Source organism: Dermacentor andersoni, chromosome 6, assembly GCF_023375885.2.
Source record: "Dermacentor andersoni chromosome 6, qqDerAnde1_hic_scaffold, whole genome shotgun sequence".
Taxonomy (NCBI): Eukaryota; Metazoa; Arthropoda; class Arachnida; order Ixodida; family Ixodidae; genus Dermacentor; species Dermacentor andersoni.
This window is the reverse complement of record NC_092819.1, coordinates 38,446,667-38,463,732: the sequence shown is the minus strand read 5'-3', so window position 1 is coordinate 38,463,732 and position 17,066 is coordinate 38,446,667. Positions and strand designations below refer to the sequence as shown.

The 17,066-nt window shown below is 46.0% G+C and overlaps 1 protein-coding gene across 2 annotated transcripts in view; it reads right to left on the bottom strand.

Annotated features, from left to right (window-relative positions):
* Positions 1-17,066, bottom strand: part of LOC126521928 (glutamate receptor ionotropic, kainate 2) — a 358,762-nt gene that overhangs the window by 330,009 nt on the left and 11,687 nt on the right. For both annotated transcript variants that reach the window (XM_050170674.3, XM_050170675.3), the window contains exon 2: positions 11,156-12,558. In XM_050170674.3, coding sequence (XP_050026631.1) covers positions 11,156-11,303 — 148 coding nt within the window. In that variant the 5' untranslated portion in view covers positions 11,304-12,558. The remainder of the gene's footprint in view (positions 1-11,155; positions 12,559-17,066) is intronic.

Here is a 17,066-nt window from a genome sequence, read left to right as displayed (position 1 = left end):
CGGGTGTCACTGACCTTAGTGACAGCACTGGTTGAAACATTCAATGCTTCTATCCATTATCCATGACCATGCTGTATAACGTCTTAAAGCTAGGGGCCGTTTTAACGCGATATCGTTAAGGGCCCCGTGTCGCAGAAAATCCAGTGTCAGTGTCGGCGTTGGCGGAGTTGTCCGTGAGCGAAAATTTTCTGATATACTTGGGTATATGTATATGCCACGCCTTGCAGTATGGCATGCGGTGTATGCGGGTTATATTGCCACACCGTTTGATCACTAAAGTTGCTCATACCTTGTCTTACATTCTTGACAAAATTATTCTTCGGAATGTTGAGAATGACCACCCACAAACAAATGTCATGAAACAAAGCACCACCAGCGCACACCTTTTATGTTAGATCTTCTCAGACATAAACATAAACCGACTCAATGGGAGAGGACAACCCTAACGCGGCGGTATACAACGTAGTTTGAAGGCTCACTTTCCAAGCTGCGACGAACGCAGACCCCTCGACAGGGCACTCCGAAGTATAGGAATGGGAAGACAGAATGACCAGGTTCAACGACATCACCAACCATTACAAGATGCAAAGGTGCACTTATCCACCACCCCATCCACAACTCAGTAGATCGCAAGCTGTCCAGTGGCGGCAACTACAAACCAAATCATACAAGAGTCCGATACTAATGCACGCTATTTATCCAGACATCTACACAACAGATAGCTGCAAAGTGTGTGGCACCAGACCCACGCTAGAACTCATGCTATGGGAATGCGAGAGACTAATACACGACAGTGAGAGCGAGACCTCCACCGACAGCCCCCGCACGCGATGGCATCGCGCTGCACGGCTCGAACCTGGAAGGCCAACTCTGGGCAGTCCAGCGGGCCAAGGAAGCCACCGAGAGGCAAGAACCCTTGGCCGCAACCTCGGCGGGCGCCCCAGCCCACTAAGTCGCCGGACGCGAATCGTTTTGATTCGAAATAAAGTTTTCTTATTCACTAATAAATATTAAAAGCGCGAAACAATAACAGAAACCTGAAAATGATGTAATTTTTTTTTGGCGCGGCTGTGCACTACCTAGGGTATAGGCCCACGCAAGAGGCCACATTTCTACCAGGAAGCTCGCCTTCGCGAATAACGTTCGCCAGCAGCGTTTACCGGTAAACACCACGGTTACATAAGCTGCAGTTGGCGGGAAGCGTGAGAAGCAGTCAGGAATCTTTGAACGCTATCGGGCGTTTCACTCTTAGAGGCGAAGCTTATGCGACGCCCAAGTCTTTCGGCTGCACTTAGCACTTTTGATCGAAAGGCCGTCTGGAGTTTCTTCTTTTTTCTGTTTTGTGCACGTCGCTTGCTTTTCTTCTTGTTCCCGCTTATTTTACATACTGCTCGACAAGCGATAAAGCAAGCGACTACTTGAGTTTCATGGTGCCAAATTGTGCGATACTTTCTCGTGTCTGCTGTAAAAAAGCGATGCCTATCAAAAAGTACGTGATTTTTCGTCAGTATGATTCTCCACTTGTTTCATACTGTGCCAGATTATTCCTTCTTGGATCTATTCAGAAAGCCTAAGCACAGACCTTTGCAAATATGTTACTTCTACGTATAATATGCTATTTCATTTCTTTGTATGTATTCTCCTAACAGTTCTCTTTTATTACTAGTGATTGATATTCACTATTTTCCTTTTTAATGATTTTAATTGTATATATCCACCTAACTGTATTAGGTTGTATCACTAATAACTAGATATGCGCTTGACTTTGTAGCCGCTGCTACATATATGACCATGGGCCTACACTAACCTTTGGCTACTGGCCAAACAGTTCTTTTGTACAAATTATTATCAATGAAAAATAAACTGAAGTGAGTTTAATTGAAAAATTGAAGCATGTGAGCATAAGTCTATCGAGAGAGAATGGGCAAGCCAAATAAAATTTCAAAATGGCAGCAAACTTAAATGCGCCACTTCATTGCAGCCTCGCGCGTGGTTCGCGTGTTTCTGTCTTCTTTTCTCGGCGTCGCATAAGAGCGAAAAATACGGCACCTGCAGGCGGAAAAAGAAAACGAGAGTTATCTCACGCGAATAACTTTCTGAACCGAGAAAGTTTATCTCTCGTGCAGCAATAAGCTAGAGCTAGCGGAATGCGAATGTATTCAGAGGCGAGATGATTATGATGCTAAACGGACAAAATCCAGGCAGCGAACACGTTCCAAGCGGCGCCCAGGAAAGCCACTTTTAGCCGCCCGTAAATGAAATGCAGATTAGGAGGGCGACTGCACTGGCAAGGTTTGAGGCATCCTGCGCCCGTTCTCCGAGCTCCACGCCGGGAAATTTAAAAAAACAGAGAACACACACACACAAAGTGAAACGCAAGCAAACACAACAGAACGGAAACGCGGCACTGGTGGCCGATGAAAGACGCGCTGAGAGGAATTGTCGGCGGAAGAAGCAAAACCGGAGAGAATTAAAACGTGTAAGAGAGCTCGGAAAAGGGTGTCGGAGGGGAGTTGCGGTATTCTCGTTCTCGCCTCCGAGTGGAAATGAATCAAGCGGACAATCGTCGAAACACGGCGCCGCGCGCGCAATCGCTGACAGCGTGCCGCGAATGCGAAATGCCTCCCTTTCTCGCCCACCCCGCTTTCTTTCTTTTTTTTTTTCATTTTACCTACTCCCGTATTGTCCTTTCTGGTTCTTTTTTTTTTCTTCGCAGCACATAAATGCCGCCTCACTCGCCTCGCTTCCCGCGCCTATTCTCTCGCACGCGCCGCCTTCGAAATCACGCCAGCCAATTTCATCCACGACGTTCCCGGCATTCAGGGCTACGTTGTACCGGCCGACACGCAACGACGAGTAAAAAAAGAAAAAAAAAAGAAAAAAGGAACTGCGAAGCCATGCTAGGTTATGTAATAGGGCAGAGAGAAAGTATCGGCCATTTTTGTTGATCGGGTAGGTGTGTTTGTGCTTTGTGCGAGTGCGAAGAAAAAAAAGATATAAAAGCAAGTGCCCTCCTCGCTTCCGCCTTCCATTTTAACGCATTGCATAGAACGCAGTATACGCGCCGATGCAGAGAAGCCGGGAGAGACGGGCTGTACACGGCTTATAATTTTCTGGTTCTTGTTGCTGGCGCACATTTCTTTCTTTTTTTTCGGCTGCGCTGCCCTATTGAAAAATTTGTATGAGAAATTGAACGAGATGTATGCATGTCGCACAGATTTGACGAGAAATTGAACGAGATGTGTGCATGTCGCACAGATTTGACGAGAAATGAACGAAATGAAATGCATATTGAACGAATTCATGATCGTATTCACAGGGTGGTGACACAACGTTATGTGCGCGTAATTCTATTCTTTCCCTTTTCCACCTTTCCCAACGTTCCGGTGCAGGTTAGCCAACCGAGTGCATTTCGGTTTATCAGCCGTGCCTTCCAATTGTTTGTAAGAACTGCGCAGGAGCGCATTTGGAGCTTTGCGCAGACATGACATACGAAGCCGAGAGTGCCGGGCACATGAAGCTGAATTCACAAGTGCTTTCGTTCGCAAATGCCGTTTGCGATTGGCAGGCCGGATTCGCTAATAATTCACTAACATACTAACAAAGATAGCGAATATAAATAGCAAACAGTTCTAGCGTGAGAATCGTTTCGTAAATTCGGGCCCCGGTCTGTGCACCGGCCTCTAAATAGATGGGCTGGGAACACTCGCGTGCGTATGCACGCACGTTCACGCTCTGTCGTTTGTTTTCTTCTTCGCATCCCTGCGTCCATTCCTGTTGAGTCGATCAATTAGGGAAATCACTAGTAGAAAGCATCGCTTCAATCATGCGTCTGAAGTTGATGATTAGGGCGAGGAGTCGAAAAGAGGGGATCCATCGGTGGCGTGCAATCTGTCAGCAAGCTTTTTATTCCACGTGCGTTACGAAGTTTTCTGTTATACATGTACGCCTGAAGGAAAAAAACTAGCATCCTCGCACTTAAAGTGAAGCGAGCACAGTGTCGTTCTCGTTTCTGTAAGTATCGAATGACACCAAGGTATTCCTCTTAGACTTTATCCACATCTGTTTTGACATTTGTAAAGTGTTATCGCTTTGTGAGTGGACATGTTCCCGTAGTCCATTTCAACTATAATGAAGATCTTAAAGAGTCGTCATATTTACCACGTTTACCGTGTTTGTTAAGCATGCGTTCGCATACAACGTTTTCTCGCGAAGGGTACTAGAGGAAGGGTTTCCAATATTAGACTGACGAGGAAATTTCCTATCAATGAATACCTTGAAAGGAGACAGCCGAGAACATAACACCAATGGTTATTCCGCATTTTAAGCGTGGTAAAAGATTTTTGTACGACGGCCGCATGATAACGTAAGTTACTGCGAAGTATTTATCGTGGGAAAGCACTGAAAAGAGTGTTTACGAGCTTATCAATATCTGCAGCATCTCTACCTGGAAACTTAGTTGATTCTCAGGTGAGTGTGCTGCCTGCCTCGACAGCCACTCGCCTACGCTTTGCGTAAAATTTATCGTTCTTTAAACTTGAAAACCAAAATTCAGCACCACGCAGGCAGAATCATAAAGAAGAATCTGACAAATTGTTTAGAGCGCACCGGTCTTTGCAGACGCTCTCCAGCGCTGACAAATCTGCCTAAGCTCAATATGAGCATAAGGCCCGAGTGTAACAAATCATTTCTCGGGAAAACAGCCTGAACTCTGGGGAATACTAGAGAAAGCGAGAACCGTTGTCGCAACATTCGAAGCACGCTAGGTGTCAGCGCGTATGTGTCGAGAGAAAGGGGGAAAAAAAGCAAATATTTTTTCGAACCGAACCCTCGGTTGAAAAATACGCTCAACAAAAGGGCCACAAGTGGAGCCAGAGGAGAAGTTGAGAGGCAAAATTTACTGCAACTATTGGGTTTCCGTTCGCGCATTCGGGGAGTGAGAAGGAAGGAACTTGGAATGCCCTTGTTTCACTGAGTTTTTCCGCAATCCAGTGCAGAACATGCCGCCGGCAAAGAAAAAAAGAACCGTACATATGGCCCTTGAATGCGCGAACGAGCAAGCGACAGCAGTATGAATGATATGCGGACAACAACAACAAAAACAACCGAAAGAGGACTCACTACATCCGTGTACCGAAGTCATAGTTCTACGCGCCGTCGCTGCTGCCACCCTATATGAAATATGCCGCGCCGGGTTGCGCCAAGGAAAGAGGGACGGCGGGTGAGGGGAGGAACGTGAGGAAAAAGGGGAAGGTCTATGCAGAGATTTTCGAAACCACCAGTGCGCTGTGAGACCAGAGAGCGTGCGCGAGTCGCTTTGTGTGGTGTGAATGCGGAAACGATAAAAACAAAAGGGAGACATACAAAGAAGAAAACGAGTGAGAGATCAGCGCACATTTCGAGTAAGCCGCGCTGCTGGAAGCCGGTAGACACGGGCTTTGCGCAACTCTGAAACTGAAAGGATCCGAGAAAAACGGGATTTCGTTTTCGCCAACAGTTCTTTTTTTTTTTCTTTCTGTTGAGACGTGCGAGAGTTGCCACGTTTGCGCGCATGCAATGAAAACCGTTGCGCCGAGGCGCGCACTTTCGTACGCGTGAATAAATGAACAGTAATATGTCTGGCGTGACAAGAGGCTCTCAGCTATAGCATGCATTGTCAGCGACTGCTGTCTTTACCATTAAGCAGAACAGCCTGCTGTCGTCCAAAATGAGATAATCTGATTAACAGAACTTTCATTTGGGGTTGCCTAGAATGTTTCAAAAGCGTGGCATGAAAACTTTTTTTTTCCTGATTCTATTTACCAAGAGCTTTAGCAATGTGTGTTTGCGGTTTGTTTTAGGCATCTAAGTGCATTATACATAAGTAACTCACGACACGTAAACTCAGTGCATAGTTGGAAAGTTTATTAACGCCTACTGCCGGTTAAGAATAACAATGCGCGGAGCTACACAACGTTGCACTAGTCGTGCTTAGTTTAAGCCTGACGAAAAAAATAAAAATAGGGGTATCTCCTAGCTTCCAAGTGCTAATTAGCTGTTCCCTGTCAAACTGCAAAAAAGAAGCAGAGATGCGTGCGAACGCTTGAGAAATGTAGGCGTTGTAAGATATCGTGGACTGCAAGAGTCACGAAAATTCTTCGAAGTGTGGAGTGACGAGCGTTTATCATATATAGCCGGAGAGAAAATCAAACTCAGTAGTGCTTGGGTGACTGAACGCCACTACCATAGGAGTATCCACCATCACTTTATACTGTACAAGAGGGTTGGAGGAAGGAGAGAAGCAGCGTTTTACGTAAATATCGTAAACTAGATACAGAGCGAAGTACAGACAGGACAAGTATGGAGCGTTAACGTGCTTACTACCCTCCCCCCTCAACCCTTTTCCGTAATGCGTTGCGCTTCATTTTTGGCTTAAACCAGATTCTGGAGGTCACGGCATGGTGCGTAATGTAAGGGATAACAAACGGCGAGGGATTCGGAGCAAACAAGGGAAGCTAGGATTACGTAATATATACCCTACGGCGTTATACGAGACCAGCGCCCACAAGCCTCTAAATCATTGTGAATATAAAACTAAGCACAGCTCAGGAATGATGGGGGTGAGGGGGGCAGCAGCGCTATCGCTTCTTTTATTCAATTTCTTGCATAATTCCCGTAAAATATGTATACCATTCATTCCTCGCTTTTATCCAACCTACCATTTCTTCCTTCTCGGCCTACGTACCGCGTGTATACTCTTTTAATCACTAATCCCCTTTCTCAGCAAATTCCAGCGTGTCGCGTTATGTTCAGAGTGTTACATTACGAAAGTAAGGCCGCTCCCCAGAAGAGGTATTGTATTTTCGTGGCGCAAAAACACCGCTACATGAGACTGTGGAGCTAGAGGCAGATTGTTCAAATATGCATGCGTGAAACTTGAAAAACGAGAATTAGGAGGGTGATGATTTACGTGGATAAAAAGGAACCACGTGGCCCTCACGGTGAGGAACTGAAGCCATCATTATTCCATACAGTTTTAACGAACTACCCAAACTGCGAGATAGTGAGAGCACACTACCTATGAATATTTCCTTTGATATACGTAGGACAATATTGCTCGATGGTTAGAAACAAGCAAGCGTCAAGCTTCATGCTTTCGTGAGCTCTCAAAGGCAAGCAAGTCTATTCCACCTTTCCTGTTTATAATGAATAAATAAATAAATAAATGTTCCGTCAAGCAGTTTTGGTGATCTTCACTGCCTCACAGAAGCGTTTACCTTCCTGTTAAATCTGTTGTTATTATTTTGGTTAACTTCATGTTGCCTAATAAGTAGAAAAAGTAAATTTCCCCTCCCTCATATATATTCTCTCGCTCCCTGTCTCTCAAGCAGCTAAAGCTAACGTGTTCTTGAGGCTGTTTAAAAGCAAAAGAATGTGTATCTCTCAAATGCGGCCTTTTCTTGGTAGCGCTTACAATGGATGAACCCTCGACGACATCGGACCGAACACATCACATCTCTGTGCTTATAAAATAAGATCACAGAATTATGTGTATTTTTCTCGTGCGCGGCTTTATATTGTTTTCAGATTTATTACAGGTATCACATGGTTTTCTAAGCGCACTACGTCCGCAAAAAAAAAAAACGTAACAGTGTGATTACACAAACAGCTACAAATATTGCTGCCCATGTGATGCGAGTTACGATTCCATAGCCTTCCTTTCCGGCTTCCTATACTGTGAGGTATCTGACATAGGTATACTTTGTGGCGCAAAATACATTTCTGGAAAAGGGACAGAAGAAAGGGAGACAGTGTTTGGCGCTTCACTGTCTTCCTTTCTTCTGTCCCGTTTCAAAAAATGAATTTTGCGCCACAAAGTATACCTAGGAAATCTAAGCACCAACTTGCCCAAGAAGAAATCCTTTTGGAATATCTGACATACATTCGTAGCCCGCTACACTTCCATAAATACCCGTAATGCTCCGATTAAGGTACCAGTTACGAATGCTGCTTTCTGTTACAGCGTGGTTTCACAGCGCTCGCAGCGGGCTATTGGTCCGTGGGATTCTTTTTTTATTCTAGGGCGTTTGGAAGGCTTGGCCAGAACCGTGCCTTTGGAAATTAAACGAAGAAATATCAAGCCATTCACGGCACATTACCTATTGAAAGGGCGCAGAGGCTCTCGGAGCGCAGACCACACGCGAAGTCAGTATTTGCTAGTCGGCATATATGGCCTCCAAGCACGCGATCCGGTGATACGAAAGGTGCACACTCTGCACTTGAGCGAGCGAGCGAGAGGCTAGCACTTTTGCCCTTGGAGCACGGACGCTTCTCCATTGAAAGAGGGGCAACAAGCAACCTCATAGCCGTTTTGCGTGATCAAATAATGAAAAGGGAGAGCGTTAGGTCCATTATGGCTCGTTAGCATGAGGAAACGCCGAGGTAAAACTGTTCTGCTGCGCGCTCACTCCGAGTTGGTCGACTTGGTTAAACGTGCCGCCTGTACCACTCGCCGTCGATCTAGCTCGTTATGCCAGGTTTGTTTCCCTTCGGCGTCTATCTTTAAGCACTCTATATTGTGCGTGTGCGCGTGTGTGTGCGCGTGCGTGTTGGTGCGTGTGTGTGCTTTAGGGTGCGGTCCTGCCTAGCATAATTCCAATTTTAACGCTACAGTCCGAACGTAAAAATGACGCTACATTCGGTAATATACCAACCCTTAAGCCGGCTTGCGCAAAAGTTTTTGGAGATGCCACTCTGTTTAATTGTAGAGTTTATTTTCAAAGATCTCAGGGGCCGCATTCTTGTTAGCTTGTTTAGGGCGATAGGCCCTCCTTTAACGCGATGCAACGTCCGGGCAACGACACGGAATGTGGCCAACTTGTTACATGTCCACTTGAACCTTTGCTAAGCTGAACGTCAACTGCTCCCTACACCGACTGCACAATGTTCATAAAAAACCATAACCACATCAATTTGCTATCAATGGCAGTTGAACATGTAAATGCGTTTACGTTTTGCTTTTGATTGACCGTAAGTGCGGAAAGCCGAATGTGATGCGCATGCGCAGACGTACCCGCACTTGGCCTCGCCCGTGTAGCCATAGCATTACTGCAGACAACGGGCTTCTCGTCAATATACCTGAGCGCTACTCGACGGAAAAATAACGCTCATGGTAAGTGCGATAATTCTTTCGTTACATATTAGTCAGATAGCTTAGCTCATTATTTCACTGTGTTTCAGTGTGCTCTTGGCGACAGCGATGTCTTGCTGAATAGTCAAGCTCACGCCAGATAGCAGGTGGTCGGCCATTCGTTGTGAGGGAGATCCCCTGGGAACGTCTAATTCTGACTACCCTCCTTTGCCGCAAAGTAGGTTTTAGGCCGTACTTTGTAAAAAGTTATCTCATTTTCCATTCTTCTTGTGCGTCTTGTAAACATGCACTTAATTTTCTACTCTGCTTTTCTTCTCCGACACGTCGAATCCCGCTCCAGAGAAAACGGTGCCATGACGCTGTTCGAGCCAACAACGAATCACAGTCACAATCAGAATCAGTATTATTAAATGTTCGGTCACATTACACGTGTTTAGTATACAGAGGGAGATCCCATAGTCAAAGACTGTATCGGGACCTCCTGTACAAGAACAATTATGATATTTAGTTAAAGATTAAGGTAATGTAAAATTATTTGACTTATTACAAAATACGACCCCAGTTCCTTCAGTAAGGCAGTTATGGAGCGTACTCATCAGACTTAGAATTTTTACAAGTTGGTATTGATCCATCTTGAGGGGGCGGGGAGATGCAAATTCAAGGATGCTAGTTCCAAAACCACTACATGATTATGAGGCACGCCTTAGCGGAGGACTGTGGATTAATTTTGACCGCCTGCGTTTCTTTAACGCGCACGCAATGCACAGTACGCGAGTGTTCTTGTATTTCGCCCCCATCGAAATGCGGCGCATCGGCCGGGATTTGACCCCGACTCCCTCGGGCTTAACAGCGCAACGCCAAAGCCACTACGCCACTACTACGCACGGGTGCATCTTGGGGCAAAGAAAGGCGTTATGCATAATGAACGAAGCAAATGAACATGCGTTGGCGCTGTCCCACAACATTCTTCCTCCTGTTAAAGACTTTTTTGTGTATTCCTGGGTGATGCGAACTTACAAACAATGAAGCCGCCCACTGGTAAACGTAACGTTTAGTCAACCAGTAGCTTCCTGTGCACTTAAACCTACCCATCTCACTCTGGCCCGATTCCAACAAAAGCAGCAAATTCTGAACCAAAACAATGAGTCCTTCCTAGCTACAGCAAATCGCAAATATTTAGCGCTGGCTCGTAATATTTGTTGACGTTATTTGCGGTAAAGTAAGCTGTCACTGAGTCTTCCACGGTCTCGCATTCTGCACTAATGCCTTTGCATGAGCAGGTGTAGGTCGAGCCTTCGTGCTAGATGCAAGGATGTCGAATTCTTTGGACGCTTGCTCCTATTTTGCTGACAGTATGTATGCTTTTAAATGAATGTGACGAAAGACTTACACCTGTCACAGACTCCTACAATTGCTTCCAGCGTCTTTAATACACGAAATCATGGTTTTCGAGACCTGCTTTCGCTAGTCTGGCAGATCCGCCGCCGAGTGTTGCGATTTGGACACTACGTATCGGCTTTAATCTTTTGCAATTACTTTTTTTCTTTTGGAGGGAGCAGCCTGATTCGTGACTGGAAATAATTTTAGGTACTTTTGCATGACTGCATTGTTGCTCCAGAGAGGTTGTCGTTCAAATACACTTATTTTCCAAGTTTTAAGGCTGTTTTTCCTCTCTCTCTCTTTCTACCGCCTCCATCACAAGTAGGCTCTGTGCTCAGTAAAATATTAGCTGGGAGTCAGCACTAGTATGTGTCTCTTTCTGCATTGCTTAGCTGCGCTGCCTGAGTCAAGATGCCCGCGTAACGTATCAGCGTCAGCGCAAGCCACCTCAATCCCTACCAGCACCAAAAGCAAGCCTGTCCGCAGATCGAAGTATTTATTCATTAGCGTTGGCAAGAGCTGAAAGCAAGCACTCATGAAAGCTAAGTCGCTCGCACACCTGGTTCTTCTCTAGGACACCTCAGAATATGCGCCCTAGGAAAGAAAGAACAAAAGAAGACAGCAATAACAAATGTCGCCACTCACCGATCTTGATGACGGATCTGGCCGGCGTGGCGGCTTCGGCACTTCGCAGCGCGAGTGGGTTGGTCAAGAAGAAGAGCACGGCCAGCGACTGCCAGGTGACCAGGACTATCCACAGGGGCTGCCAGAACAGGCGGCCCACTCCGCTCATCGCTCGGCCGCCACACTCCCCGCTCAGCACATCACGTCCGCAGAAGCAGCAGCAGCAGCAGCAGCGGAAGCAGAAGACTCCTGGCGCGCTTTTCTACTTGACGAAGGAGATGGCGCCGCGAAGTCGTCCGCCACTGCGAGTTCGCACTTTTTCTTGTCCTCAGATGGCTCCCGCGCGCACACGCAAAAAAACAGAACGTCAGTGGTGCATCACGTGCCCGGCTCAACAGGCGTTCGGGTTTCGACGACACCTCGCGCGGTGTGCTCTCTAGTATCGCTCGCTGCGATGACTGCGGTCGAAATAAGCCGAGTCACTGTTCTTGCTTCTTCTCTGAAGCCAGCTGCCAGGGTGGCCACTCGGTTAGCGTCTGGCTAGCTCCGTGTTCTTCACAGCGCAGCCTCATAGTTCGATATCCACGGCCACTCGCCTCGTTTTCGTTCTACCTGCTTTCGCCAATTTTGCTGGCCTACGGCTGCCACGTGCCTTTTCTCAGAGCACGGGGATCAACTGCGAATGGCTCAACAACGTTTGAGTGACCACACACCTGTGGTAATCGCTGTTCTAAAACTTAAGTACCCTATCGTCTTCAAACCGGCTCGCCGTAAGAACTTTAGGAGGACACGGCGACAACGTCGCAAGAAGGGGATACGCGGCAATCGGGCTTAAGGTTCCGGGAAAGTTAGGTTTTTTAGCAGACGGCCCCAACTTGTCGTCTGTCGCGCACTTGGCGAAGCACGAAACTGGTTAAGACGCTCACATTAGCCGCACTTAGGTGCCCACGACGTCGAACGACTTCTGAACTGTCCGATCGATGTAACGCTTGGGTATGCTTTCACCTGGGGCACGGGTTGATCTTGCGAGGTAGGGCAAAAATTGTTTGTTCCTGGAATCTGAAGCTCAGCGAAGTAGCTTGGTCGTTCTAGCGGACACGGCGAGCGGCGCAGTTTGTTGGTTTTCAAAGAGTTGTAAGTAACAAGTCCAGTTTCATGGCTGTGGCGAAGCCTGGAAAAAGAAGCCCGAGCAGCTGTTCTTTTTCTTTTCCTTATTCTTTTTCACTGGCGTGGATGGTACAAGGAGGTTAAGCTGCTTATTATTTTCTTCTTGGGTGCAGTCGGGATGGAGGAGCCTTACAACAGTCTTGCGCGGATGCGATACTGAGAAGAGCAGCTGTTTCTTCTGTCTCCAAGTTGGAGTCGGCAGTGACTGGCGTGGCCGTAGAATGAGCTCTGGAAGCAGCTCGGGTTTGCATGTGTTTCTGAAAAAAAAAGAAGTTGAGAACACAAAAACAGTCAAACTTAGTATTTCTCTTAAGGCAAGAAGCGCACTTATTTCTCGCAACGCATAGCTAACCTGAGGGTACATTCAAAGCCACTCACGTTTAGGTCGTCATTCCCCATGTTTCTGTTAATGGGTTCCTGATTCCTTGCGCAAGGCACGGATCTTTTGAGTTTAGGTTCAAAACCGCAGAAGCACACTCCCACATTTTCTTCAGTGGTCAGAGAGTAAATTTAGCGTTTCTTTCCGCACGAATTATGTTCCCCACGCAACTGCGATGTAATGAGTAGAAAATGACAAGATACTTTATTTAATATATAGACCACAGCAGAGATGACTTGAAAAGGATTTTTGAATATTCGGTCTTAACATTTCATCCTAGGAAACCTGCAGCATTCATCACAGAATTTTAACAAAATCCCAATTTTTTTTTTTTTTTACTTCAGCGCGTCCTATGTAGGAGGACGTGTGTTGTAATGCCACTCAAGGCGCAGTACAGGTACGCTGAAGTTAGGAATTTCGACATTACGTTTTAAGTGATCAAGAACAGAAGCAGTGACTTCTTGAAGCACGGGACTCGGGACTCATTTAGCCAACCAAGAGAAGCTTGCCTGCAGTAGTACAGAAAGCACGAAGTAATGAACGACGGAACAAAAGAAAGAAGGAAAGAAGGAAAGAAAGAAAGAAAGAAAGAAAGAAAGAAAGAAAGAAAGAAAGAAAGAAAGAAAGAAAGAAAGAAAGAAATGCATTTGGGCCTTGAAATAAGGGAAGGAAAATCAAAGTACTGCCGATGCCTGCAATACATTTGGCCTGGAATAAACCGCACTGTGACGAACGCATGGCCACAATCGGGGACGTTGCTCACTGGCAGGATATCCGCTTGGAATGTGTTGGCTTTCAGCCCACCTTTTTGACGTCATGGCAACGAGCTGCAAGGCTTCTCTACGAAGCGAAATGTTCAGTCCATCTGTCTTGTCCACCATACTACTACTTATCTGGCTGTCCAGCGCGTTTGTTTTAAATAGGAGGCGACGTCGACCAATAGAACTTGTCCTTCGGCTAGCCTGTTCATGCTTCCAGCGATAACCATAACGTTGCCTGCGATTATATTGTGTTGTTAAGGCTACGGTTATAATGCAGCGCCCACGATAACTATAACTGTAGCCATTCACGACTAGCCTACATCTTCACCGACCTCAAATATTCCAAGTTTTCTATTTCTCCTTCAATTATTATTATTCATTTTTTTATTTCCTGCATTTCTGATAAGAGTTTCTTGTTGGTGATATTGGAATATCTGGCTGCTCGATAGCCTTCTGCCCCATATTTTTGTCCCCTAATCTAATACAACAAATGTGCCTTGCTCTGGCTACTCCTATGGACTTCATCAATTAGACCATAGGCAGTGTCAGTCATAGTCGCTGCAAGGTTGATGACATTTATTAACAAGATTTTCTTCGGGAACTTATACCCTTTGGCCACCTAGTATGGTGAGTTAAGCAATAATAACGACTGGGATATAAGCAAGGCACGTGCACGGCACTCATAGTGCCCTGCTCTTTGCTGGAGGGCTGTATCCGTTGGCTAGTCTAAAAAGCTACCATGCGTTGGTCGGGACTGTTTGAGAGTTCCCTGCGTTCACCTCAGCAAAGAGCATTCGCAATACCAACGTCTCCATCACGAAGTACCGCCTCGATTTCGACAATCTCTGAAATGGCGGTAGTGCCCAAGCGTCACTTGATCATACGACAAGATGTCGCCAGCCGCTTCATGTAAAAACACCCACGTTATTCCTTTAAAATTTTTAACAAAGAAAATTTAGCGCTTACCGCTGCTTTGCTCTTGAACAAATGTAGCATCTGGATTGCAATTTCAGGTCCGGATCGTTCAATGTAACAGTTAACACGGCGATTTGCCCGATTTTTCAAGGAAAATAATGTGAATTTGAGTTTATCTGCGCTTGTCCTGGTGCCGATTTCACAAAGCTATTCGCTCATAAGCGCTCCTCGGGCGCGGATTCAGTATTTTCTTTTTCGAGGGGGGAAGGGGTCCAATTTTTAGGTAGTGATTGATGGTGATGAGCTTTTTGTGCCGGCGGGTTCTCTTCAATTATCATTAAACCTTTCTTCCTTTTTTCTTTGTCTCTCCTTAGCAAAAGAACAGTAACATCTGGGAAAAAAGACTTCATGAGTTTTCAGATTGAGTTTTCAGATGCCCTACGCTGGCGCTGCGAACACAAATTTGGGGATGGGGGAGGCGATGCTCAAGACATCTGGACATCCGCTCTGGATCCGCGGGTGGCGCTTCTTACCATAGCCTTGCCGTTTTCGCTTGTAATATGCATCATAATTGCGTGTAACTTGCTCCTACGAACAGATCTATCGTAAGAGCTTTCTGTAAATATTGGTCCTGATGTCCACATCACCATCCATCAGCGATTATCGAAAACTAGCCTCGAAGGACGTGCTTTGCTCAACTGCAAACGCTAGAAGTGACAAGGTAATCTCATAGCCGCCATGGTTTAGCAATCACTCACTGCAATGGGCGTATATGAACGAAAGTTCGGGTTCCCTTTGTTTTCATTCTTCTTTTTTATTACAAACCAAGCAAATAACAGCTGCAACAGTCATATCGAACGATTCGAAAAATTAACTCTGCAGAAGTAACTCTGCTCAATGCCTGACCCGGCGGCCACGCAAAAGTGGCGAGGCATCGCTACTGGCGTTGGTCACAGCGAACTGCGATGAGAATAGCAATAGGGGCTTGTTGGTACGGCATATCTTATTTTGTTATAGCGCAAGCTTGACACGGACAACAGAAGGCACATCTGACACACACAGCGCTGTGTGTGTCAGATGTGCCTTCTGTTATCCGTGTCAAGCTTGCGCTATAACAAAATAAGATATGTGAACCGCCAGCTGCCTTTTACGCGTGAAGCGCGCGAAGCCAATGCAGTAAGCAGTGGCATTGAGAGAGAGAGAGAGAGAGAGAAAGGGGGGGGGGGGGCATATAGGAAGGCAGGGATGTTAACCAGTCAAGAGTCTGGTTGGCTACCCTACGCCGGGGGAAGGAAGAAGGGGAAGAGAGAGAGATTAACGCCTGAGACCACTGGTGTCGCGTCGCGCGGAGGCGTAACTATGCGGCTGTTTTCATATTTCCCGCGTTTTCTTCATACCGTGGAAAAAAATAATTACACGAGACATGGCACACCGAGAACAACTGAGTTATTACTTTCCTGAGAAAATTGGCGCCCTCAATTCCGTATTGAAAGGGATCGTAAATAATCTCATCTAATTATCGATAGTTGAATTACGAAGAAAATGATCCTGGTGCGGTACGTCATTGCCGACCGAATACCATTGCTTGCGTCCTCGTATGATCTAGATTCTATTATTAAGAGCTTGGCCAACCTTATCTGGGACACACTGTAGATGCGTCACGCGTCTAGGATAACTATATATTAAGTACTTACGAGGTGTGTTGCGTAATTACGCATGCACATCTGTGTTCGCACACACGTCTGCATAAATGCGAACTTCTATGCGCGTTCTCGGACAATTTAGAGTGTCTTTATTTTCATTGATAGAACTGTATATATCAAAAAAGGGAAAATTAGACACATTCACGCAGTCGTAGCAACGATTGCTATGATTGGTCGGATGCCTAATTTTTTCCTTTATTAATTACTTCTCTCCACCCTGCGGGTTTCCGCAGGACTATTACGTCAAACTGTATACAAGTTCGTAGATATTTGTGCGCGTTCCCGTATTGCGTTTTGGGGCTAAATTCCTGGACTAGTGGACATAAATTTGTATGTGTTCACGCTTGACTGTATTCAGTCATGCGCATTTTGTGATTTCACTTTGTTTTACGTGTGACTGAGAGTTACCGGTCCCACCTAAAACCACCAACCAATCCTTTAATGATTTTTTCAATAAAATAAAATAATACAAAACGACTGATTTACCTTTCATTCTCGCCGATCTTTCGATCCCTCCCAAGCTTTCCCAGTGCAGAAGACCCACTAGAGCTCAGTTTCAAGAACATAACTAAATTTGCGCTTCGACGAGCGAGGATAAAAAGCACACGATGCAACGAAAAAAGAAAAAAGCCCGCTTCACACATTAACGAACTGCTACGTCTCGCAGCTATTCCAGAGCCCATAGAATGTGACTAATTAGCCTCGTAATCAGTTTAACGCCTCGTTAGCACGACTGTGCTGTTTTTCTTGCCCCCCCCCCCCCCCCGCACATGTGGCGCCTATATCAGGAACCCGAACGAAAGAATAGACGGGTCGAGCTCATCTATGTAGGCCATACAGTACCAGAACTCGAAACAATGTATCTTGCTCCTTACGCACGCTGCGTTACCTGTGTGCTTGTCTCTGCCAATTTCATTTTCTAGATTTCAGCCAAGCATCCTGTTTTCTCTCTTTGCCTAGCATTCGAAGAGAGAGAGAGAGCAAGGAGAGGAAAGGCAGGGAGGTCA